Source organism: Elephantulus edwardii, unplaced genomic scaffold (assembly GCF_000299155.1).
Source record: "Elephantulus edwardii isolate Elephantulus edwardi_28Jun2011 unplaced genomic scaffold, EleEdw1.0 scaffold00061, whole genome shotgun sequence".
Classification (NCBI taxonomy): Eukaryota; Metazoa; Chordata; class Mammalia; order Macroscelidea; family Macroscelididae; genus Elephantulus; species Elephantulus edwardii.
In genome coordinates, this window is record NW_006399811.1 from 7,222,361 (window position 1) to 7,232,704 (window position 10,344).

The window sequence follows — 10,344 nt, forward strand, 5'->3', positions numbered from 1 at the left end:
CTCCTAAATGTGGGGCCTTACTGCACACTCTATGAAGACAGATTCTATCTATTTTTCCTTGATCCACAACCATTAGAGAAAATAAAACTCTAGGAACTCACTTGAGATTTCTAGAGGAGCACTGGATTTTAAAAGAAATCTGTATATTCAGTGTCTGAGACTTAATTTTTTGCAGAATACCTGAAGACATGGAATGGCATTTCACTGGATATATTCAAGGCCAGAGAACCAAAAGAGTGTGCCATAAATGCCAAGGGGAAATTAGAAAGGAAAAAAAAATTCCATTTCCGTTAAGTTGGTGTGGCCACTACACCATGTCAGGGTAGAGCTGTGTTTTGTAGCGTTTTCAAAGTTGTGACCTTTCAGAAGCAAATTACCAAGCCTTTCTTCCAGAGCACCTCACAGTGGGGTCAAACTACAAAGATTGTGATAGATAGTCAAGCACTGGAGTATTTCAACTGCCCAAGCACTCCTAAGGGAAGTTAAGGGGAGGGTACCTTAATTTTACCAAATATGTTCATGGAAAGGCATTTTTTATACACTTTAGAAATAATTTGTTTAATCCTCATTCTAATCCCTTAGGTCACCATTGTTGTCATTTTATAAACCAGGAGACAGGCACAGGCTTATGAAGTCACTTGGCCAACATCACGAAATTAGTGTTGGAATCGGGACTTGCACCCAGACAGTAAGACTCCAGAGTCCATGCCCATAAATACTCAACTTAATATTGTCAAATTCTGTGGACTCATCAAGTAAACAGGCCAGGAAAGACTTATTGTGTAGTAATATAGAGGTCACGGGAAGCTTTACTAAGGAGTTTTGATGACACTGGGATTAATCACTCAGTGCTATCTGAAAGGTCACTTGTTCTAACACTCCAAGCAAGAAAGACAAGGCAGCATGCTTCCGTAAACATTACAGCTTTGGGAGCACCGTGAGGCAGTTTTACCCTGTCCTTATTTTTTGCTGTGAGTCAGAATCAACTCAACAGCATTGGACTTGGTTTTGTTAACCTTACATCAAGTATTTTCAGTAGTCATGGAGCTGAAACATCAGTGGGATAATATGTGAACAGTGGATGACCAAAAAACCCTAGACCTGGTAAATCTGGTGTACTCTTTGGGGAATTGTTGGTTGCTTTGATATTATAAGATGATATGTATTATACGCTAAGGAAGTGACCTGGTACAGTTAAGGGAAGAAATGATTATGAAGAAACTGCCATTACAGAGAAGAACACATATGAGATCTAGTTCAGTAGAGGAGTCAGCTTTGCTTATGTCCTTCAGAAGTAGGAAAGAAGGAAGAAAAGATGGCTGCCAATGCAGTTAGATTAGGTGGAAGAGAAAACACTGAGCAACTGTGAGTTTTCAGTTTCTTCTTCTCTATATTAGCTCTCCTTTTAAGATACGAATGTCTCCTTTTGCCACATTTTAGGCTAATGGCTGTGGAAGAGGAATTGAAGAAGGATCACGCTGAGATGCAAGCAGTCATTGATGCAAAGCAGAAAATCATTGATGCACAGGTGAGCCGGCTCTGATTACTGTAGGGCACTCATTCCTAGTAACTGCCATTTCCTGGCTTCCCATTCTTTGCAAATGCCAAGGCAGGTAGTGGAAACTGGGACACTGAGAAGTTCTTGATGCTACCTTTGGAAGATTCAGAGTTTCTGTGTGATCGTCCTTACTTTTCTGTTTTCTCACTGGTGACAAGTCTGTTAAACCCAGCAAAGTGTTAGCGTGCATAGTGCAGTTGCTTGACCAATCTCAAGCTAGTGCATGATGACCTTTACTTCTTTCCTTATGGAAAGGAGAGCATTCTCAGAGTGGGTAATGTGGAAAGTACACTGCATGTGTCTGGCTTGTGACCTCCACTGACTGTTGCTTGGCTGTGATGTTCACGGTCTTGTCAATCACGTCCACTGTGCCATCAGCCTCTAGCCTCAGACAGCAGCAGGACTGCAGGGGAAAGAAAGACAAACTTGTAGAGGGCACGTTTCCTTGCTGTTCTTTTGTAGAGGGCTCAGCATTGCTGCTTGGTATTCGCTTGGCTGCTTGGAATTTATTGGTGCTGTGCTTAGAAAGCCTCTTTGGGTAGAACTTAGAAGAAAACAGGTTGATGACATCAGAACCTAGGCCGCAGCTCACTGTTGCTTATACCTGGAACAGCAGTAGGGGAATGGCTGCTAAGAGCATCTCATCGGGCACTTCACTGATCAAAAGGAAACCCAGAAAGGAGAGGCTGCTAACTACTTATTTTTATCAAGGTGAAATATAGTTGAATTAGGATGAAACGAAAAAACTAAAGGGATGGTGTTTTGCTAGTGCCTGGTTTAGCTGACCTGAGGACAAAGCAGCCAGGTTTGCATTTCTCACCCTTAAATATGACATTGTGTCCCTAAACTGTGAAATGAAAACGAGAACAAGGCCTTTATACCTAGATGTTGTGTTCCCTTCTCTGCACATCACCCAGCCATCAGTGTGTTCTTAAACATGCACCTTCTACCTCCACCCTAGTTTCCCAGTAAGGTTAGTGTAAGGCAGAATTTCATTTTCGTAGGAATTAGGAGTTAGACTGACAGCTTAGCCACGAGGAGAATGCTTTATGAGTCTCATACTCCTCCTTCATGGAGTCACTGTCAGCATAGTTCTCCAGAATGTTGGGAACGCTAGTGTCCATAGGATGCTGTGCTGCTGACCCAAAGGTGGCTGCTCTCTGACATTTCAAAACCACTAGCAGCTTGAAAGAGGAACAGTCTCCTCCCGTGCAATTTACAGCCTCGAAAAACGCACTGGAAGGTCAGCTATGAGTCTCCGTTCTGACTTGATGGCAGTGAGTTTAGAGTTTTTTATATTTTCACCTCCTAACAATCTCTGGTGGCCTAGTGTCAAGAAGCTGCGCTGCAATCCTAAAGACACATGGTTCAAGGTCACCAGCTGCTGTATGGCAGACGGATGGGCAGTATCCTGTGCGATTAACCGCCTTTGAAAACCTGCTGGAGGGTCAGCTGTGAATCAGTTCTGACTTTATGGTACACAACAACAACAACAATAATCACAAGAAAGGTTGCTGTAATTAACTTGCTTGCTCCTTTTTATCCTTGCCAGGTGTTGTCTCGGAGGTAGATGTAGAAAGGTAGCAGAGACAAGGTCATATCTATATCTACATAATAGACACATTCACTCCACAGGCTTAAGGTAAACAGCTGGGGGAAAGAAGGCAATCTATTCAGGAAAACTAATGTAAAAACAAGTTTTCCATTTGTGTTTTCATATGACAGTATAATGAGATTAAAACAGATTGTTTTACCAACTTCAGCCATTTTAAAGACTGTCATCTGAAGAGAGGGAGCCCGACTGTGTCCCAGATGTGGCTCTGTGCCAGGACAGCTTCCTTGTTTGCTTCTGGAAATCTGTACCCTCCTCCTTACTGTGAAGTCTAGAGTGAAGTGACTGGGTTTGAAACAGAACTTGTTGACCTGGAAGGTGAATGACAGAGAGGGAATCTTGTTTATTTATCAGGGCTCGGGGGGGGGGAGGCTGGGGAAGACCTTCTGACAGTTGGTCAAAAGATAATGTATGGGCAAGAGAAATGTTTTCAAAAAGTCCACATCAAATTTCTGGTCTGGCTAAATTAGATAATATTTGGGGCTCCTACCTCAAGATAGTGGTTCTCAACCACTATCCATAGACTATTTTGGTGGAACAAAGGGTACTTTCCATAGATCTCTATCCAGCTAACCTTACTGGCCACTCAACAGCCACTGTCCCTCTCAACTAATGGATCAAATTACCTTTACTAGAAAGAAGACATGATTTGGATGAGCCCCTCTCATTGAGGTGACTGATTATTTTTTATGCTATTGGTAGTTTTTAAAAATATTAAAAATGTATGTTTTTGAAAGGAATATTAGACTTGGGCCCAGCATTTCCCAAAATTTAAGGCCCAGGTGCCCAGTGAACTGGTTTTAGTCTCTCTCAGCAACCCTGTGCTCCCGCAGGAAAGACTTGTCCCTGAATTCATTTCTTCCTGTCCTTGAGTGACCTCATGCTCCAAGGCTTGGGTCAGCTGTTTCCTTACTAGAACTGCAGATGGATACGCACTCCATCAGAGACGCTTCACCTGATGTAAGTTCCAGTCGGGTCACCTGTCCCAGTCCTTGTAGCATGGACATGGGGAGGAGGGAACTGAGGAAACTTTCTCCAACACTCTATCAGACCAGGCAACGTGTCACCTCTCACTCCCCAGCATGAGTGGACACTGTGACTCCCAGGATCTCTCCATGTGACTCAGATGGAGAACAGAGAAGGGCTTCCTCCTAGGAGAAGCAAAGCAGCTGCCTAGTTACTGTTGCAAGTGATATCTCCGCTGTGTTAAATTACAGGTCATAAATGGAGATGAGATTATTCAAACAGGCAAGTAAACCCTGTCCGTTCTCTAGCTGAGCAGTTGCCAGCCCTGGCGCAGCGCACGGGCCTCCTACACATTCCAGCTCCTGCCACTCCCGCCCTGCCAGTCCTCAGTGTCAGGATCACACTAGCCTTCCAATCCAGGCTGACTCACAATGTTGGAGCATCTTCTGCCAACTGAACTCAACTTTGAAAAGTCCCTGTTTTAAGGAGCTCTGGTGGTGTAGTCCATAACAGATTGTGCTGCTAACCAAAATTCCATTTGATGGCTTTTTATTATTATATTGTTTCTTGTTCTGCTTTGAGGACTAGGCAATGGGGAAATAAGAAGGGAAATATCTCCACTTGGACACTTGCAGCCCTTTTCTAAGGGGGTTGCTTGGATTGCTTTGCTCCCCTTTTAGGCAGTAAATATTTAAGGCTGGTTCTTGGCCTCCTTTGTGACCCTTATAGAATCAAATGATAGTTCATGACTATTTCTTTTTTAAATGAGCCCTGGAGAATACTGCCTTCTTCAGTATTGGCCCCAATAATTTTTCTTTCTTAAATAATTTTAAGAAATTACCCTTATTCTGTTCATGCACAATTCTTAACCGCAAAGGAGTTTCAGTTCTTTTGGTTTTCGGTGGCTGCTGACTAATCCTTACCTACTGACTTATACAAGATCTGTACTTGAAAGCATAATAAAAAATCTCTTGGCTATAATTTTTAATAAATTATTTATATCTTAAAAGTCTCACAGGCTTTCTTATGTGAGTTTTTCCTGTCCTTAAAATTCAGTCACATACCCTAGGTGAAAAGCACTTTCTTACACGTTATTAATAGCTATAGTACAGACTTTGTGTATCATGCCACCTGAATTCTCCATGAGGAGAATTTTTTAAATAATATTTTAGGGGTTTTTCCTGCCGTTGCATTTTTTAAAATATAACCATCATACTGCCCCTATGCACCATTATTCCCAGAGCAGGATATCAAAGGGAGGCATTAATTGGTAGTGTTTTATATGGGGTTCCCCCAAAAAAATAACTTCCCCCAAGGCAGTAGTGTCTGTTGTTCATCCCTCTTTCAGGATGTTCCTACCAGAACTGTATTATATTACTACCCTATTGGGCTAGTGGTATGAAGCTGCACTGCAATCACGAAGACATGGAATTTAAATCCACCAGCTGCTCCATGGGAGAAGGATGGGCAGTCTCCTCCCATGTGATTTACTGCCTCAGAAACCCACTGAAGGGTCAGCTATGGGTCGGTTCTGACTCAATGGCACATGAAAACAACAACAATATAGCTATTACTTCAATAGCAGCAGCATCTTCAAACCCTCAGCCCTCATATTTCCTCTCTGGTCGACAACTAAACCTCTCTGTTCTTGTCCTTAGAGAAGTCCAGAGACCCCCAGGGAAGGAATGCCCCTTTTGGCTTTGAAATGGTTCCTCACATGCTGTTTTCTTTATAATTTCATTGGTCTTTTTCAGCATTAACTTGTTTCCTGAAAAATGTAGACTTCATATTAGACAGGCACTGAAAAGATCTGTCTGGCTGGTGAAACAAAGATGAAGGTGGTTCTGTCATCTTCAGCTGGCCCTGCTTCCCTTGAAGCTGCTTCTTTTTGGCCTTTTTCTCCACCTTTGGTCTTTTTTAAATTTTAAACAATTCTTTTCCCCAATGTAATGTATAGAGCAATTTAAAAAAAATTAATAAAAGTATCTCTTTGCAAAGATTGGAAAGTTCCCGGCATCCCCCTGAGCTGGAATGGGTCTAGGAGCCTGTGTTCTCTGTGTGTCTCCATGTGTTCTGTTTACGGCATCCCTCTCCAGCCACATCTCCCTCCCCACATTCCAATAACTCCCTGGTCTGAGCTTCTGGCTGCCTTTTCCTCTTCTTGCTGTCGCATCCTCACTTTGTTGGTGACTATCAACTGCCACCATGTGTAGTTTTAAGTTTGAGCACAATGTGAATTCTTTCCAAATGTGATTGCTGCGCCCCCTTTGTGGGCTGTGAACCCATAGATGACATGCACTGTCACCTCTGTGAAATGAAACCTCTGGTGCTTCTTTCTTTGCCACCTCCTGTAAGGCAGCTTGGCACATCTGTTGCAGAGACTCAAGTAGCATGTGATGTCATTTTTACATGGCATCGTAGTACCTCAAGGGATCATTAATAACAAGTCCTGCTCTGCTGACAGGAAAAAAAGAAAAAAGGGAGAGGAGAGACATGGAGACCTCTTGGGCCCAGGGGAAGCTGAAGCTGACTAGTGCGTAGAAAGAGGCAGAGATGTTCCATTTGTCTGGAAGCATCATGCGTCCTGCTGTCCAATAAAAAGCATTGGAACAGTCATTCTAAAAGGGGCGTAAGGGGGTGTCAGTTTCATGTGTGTAGCCTGAATAAAGCCATGATTGGTGTGTTGTAGGAAAAACGGATCGTGTCCCTGGATTCCGCCAACACCAGGCTGATGAGCGCGCTGACCCAAGTGAAGGAGCGGTACAGCATGCAGGTCCGCAATGGCATCTCCCCCACCAACCCCACCAAGCTTTCCATCACGGAGAATGGTGAATTCAAAAACAGCAGCTGCTGACGGGCTCCATGAATAGACAGACTGTGGAAGGAGACAGAAGGAGATGTACCCGCTCTCCTGGCCCCAGCCCTTTCCCCTGCCCCTCCCAAGTTTACAGAATAGTGCTACTTCAGAATGGCTGTGGGAGACCGAAGAAAGGAACCTTGTCTTTCAGGGCGTGAGGCGAAGACTCCAAGGTCGACACTTCCCCCGTGTCTCTTTGTACATAGGGAACTTAGTTCTGGACAATGTACAGAAAATACCACTGTAAAATACCAAAAGGAAGTTAATAATGTAGATTACCTTTTTAATTATTGCTATTTTTATTATTGTTTTGTTGAAAGCACTGCATTTGTCAGAGGAGGAAATGTAGGAAGTATGTGTGTGTGAAGAATGAGCCTGTGGGTTCAGTAGCTAGAGACCAAGTGTCTGTTAGAAGCACATGGAGTGCAATAGGCCGTTGTCAGAGTGAACTTTTCAGGGATTCATCTGCCAGTTTAAAAACCCCACTCCAGCCCTTGTCCTTTCAGAAGTGGAAAAAAAAAGCAAATACTATGATCTAAACAAAACAGTAATTTATTCTGTTGATCAACCAGAACTGCTGCTTCTGGTCGACAGCTAATCTGATTTGGGGATTCACTTTTAGAAGACACAGCTGAGGGCTGTAGCATCAAAACTAGGCGTTAGGAGTGATTTCTATGGAACTCCTGTCAATTTGTTTATTTCCTTCTGTCTAGAGCAGATGGGAATTTTCCATTTTAGATAGGGGACCTTTTTTTAAACCCCAATTGTAATAAAAAGTGTTTTCCTCTTTAGAGTTTACAAACTATAAAAATCTGTGTCTCTCCTTACCATCTTCATCTTCACACACTCACTGCCCTTCCCTCCCCCCATGATGGGAGCACCATCGCCAACAGGGTGCACCCTCCCCAGGGAGGTTATTCAAATATGTGATCCATAAGCCATCCTAAAGAGACCCCCTTTCTTCCTCACAGAGAAGGGCTACCCACACCGCAACAGGTTTCCTGAAGGTTTCCTCATATTTCCTCATTTAAAAAGGCGTTTCTAAGTTTTGTTTGGGATGCCTATTTTGTCCTTTGAGCTAGCACATCTTTGGTCAGGGTAGTTTTATAACTTTTTAATTGCTTCTTCGTCCTCTTCGTCTCTCAGTAAAATTTGGAAACTAAATCCAAATATGAGGCATCCCTCTTAAATGTGATGAGTACTCTTATTAAAAAAAGAAATTTGCAAGTGTGAGGATGGCACATTCCAGTTATTGTTCTCAGGAGGAATGATTAAGTCCATACTGTTAGTAAATTTGACCCTAAGGACCTGAGTTCAGCGTTTGTCATCCGTGACGTCATTGCAGGACATAATGTATTCTACGACAGAAAAGTTCACAGAGACTAATTTCTTTCCTTTTTTCCCCAAGGTGTGAAATGTCATCTTGAATGCAACTTGATTATCAGAAGTATGGAATGTTACATGCTAAACAGACATATTATATAAAAATATATATACATATATATTCACACATGTGTACATATAACCGCACAAATAGGAAAAGTCTGCATTTTCTGCTGTCAGATATGATGTTAAGCGGTTCTTAATCACTTTAAGCAAGATCTAAGCTGTTTTACACTGAGAAAGCAACAGTGTTTCTCATTAAGTTAATGATGTTTATTTTTAAATTATGAGGCTTAAATATTGAGAACAGACAAGACCTAGGGTAGATGTATGCATGAAGTGACAAGAAGTGTTTGTTTATAACAGAATATTAAGGGAACAAGAGGCCCTGTATAGTGTCCTCCTCCTAGGGAAGCCCACACTAGACTCCGAGCCTTCTTTTTTTTCTGGGGCCCAAGCTTGCATTCTGCCCTTTTGGTACTGCTCACTCTCAGGTGGATCTTTGTGCATTTCAAGAAGCCCACCACAACCTCGCCCCACATCCTTTTTTTTAATGGGGTGGGAAAGGCAAGAGTCCTCATAGCCGGTTTATACTAGATGGGATATAAAACAGTAGCGTTTCACCATGCTTCTCTGTCCTTCAGATTCAATGCCCAGGTATACAGGCACACATGTGTTTTCTTGGCCCTTGGTAGTTATTTTACAAATTTTTATCTCCATCCTTCAACCTGTGGGCACTATCTCACCAAAATCACTTAATAGAAAAAGTAGTTACCTACCATTCTGAAGCAGTGCCCTTAGTTGGAGAAGGGAGAAATATAAACATAGACTGTTCTCCCCCGTGGCTCTTCTCAGCTCTGGTCATGTTTAATTTATTCCTTGTAAAAGCCTTCAAGTATGCTTCAGAAACCTGGTCAAAGAATTGTCAGTTTCAGTGGCCTTAAGTATGTAACGTGAGTGATCTTTTGCACTGAGGTTTGGAAGCTCTCAAATGTTGGTAATGGATTACAGAAGACTGATAAGATTACCTCTATCAGAGGGAAGGGTTACTAAAAAAACCCCAATGTGCTTCTGATGGATGCAGGATATATTGTTAGCAAGTGGGAGCTCCTTAGAGGGTTATCTGTTAAATGCTAAAAACTTGCAGGTGGATTATGCAGCCCTGTTATCAGGTTATCTTGAATGAAGAGAAAAGAATAAGGGGAGTGGGACATGGAAATAAATTGGAAGTTCCAAGCTGTTGCCAGATATGCTTTGAGCCTACCCCTCTCCATGTTCTTAAGTCTACTCCTATTCCTGCCTAAGTAAGTAATTTCTTTAGAGAATGCTGTAATCTATACAACTTATTCTTGACATTTTTCCCTAGTATGGAAGAATGCAGCAGTAATTGTTTCTGGAGGTGTTGTTTCAAGCCCAAAATATCCCTACCTCTATTTTGCTGGAAGGAAGTTAATGTTTGAAGAAAAAGAGATGAGTTAAGACAGCTGAGCCTTGCACCCTTCAAGGATAGAGCAGGGTTGAGTGAAGTCTAAAATTCAGGTGAAGTGCTCAAAAAGTGCTTGCCTAGCTGACCACCAAACTAAGCCATTACCGAGAACAGTTCAATATTGGTAGAATTCAGGAAAAGTACTTCGTACTCCCTTTATGTCACTGGAGCAATAAGCCTTCTGAGCCTAAACAGCCCAAATAGTTCCATCAGATCTCTTATTTCCTGAGTCTCTGCTATAAAAACCATGACAGAGGGGAAGCGATAACCACGTAACTATAACTGGAACAGTAGTGGACATTTGAGCCCTTACTGTACCGCAGACACAATGAGCATGTGACCATGGTGAGGTATCACACTGCTATAGCTTAATGCTTTTTTTTAACCTGGTGTTGCATAGGTCAGATTTCTCTTTCTGGGTATTTGCATCCACTTGCCTTGTGGATAGCATGAGACTCTAGTACTTACAGTGAAAGAAAGAT

At 42.4% G+C, this 10,344-nt stretch overlaps 1 protein-coding gene across 2 annotated transcripts in view; it reads left to right on the forward strand.

The window, feature by feature from the left end:
- RASAL2 (RAS protein activator like 2) overlaps positions 1-7,786 on the forward strand; it is a 460,670-nt gene extending 452,884 nt beyond the window's left edge. The window contains exons 17-18 of one of the 2 annotated variants that reach the window (XM_006887716.1): positions 1,441-1,528; positions 6,826-7,786. In XM_006887716.1, coding sequence (XP_006887778.1) covers positions 1,441-1,528; positions 6,826-6,990 — 253 coding nt within the window. In that variant the 3' untranslated portion in view covers positions 6,991-7,786. The remainder of the gene's footprint in view (positions 1-1,440; positions 1,529-6,825) is intronic. The other variant, XM_006887717.1, reaches the window with a different exon arrangement.
- The last annotated feature ends 2,558 nt before the right edge of the window (positions 7,787-10,344 follow it).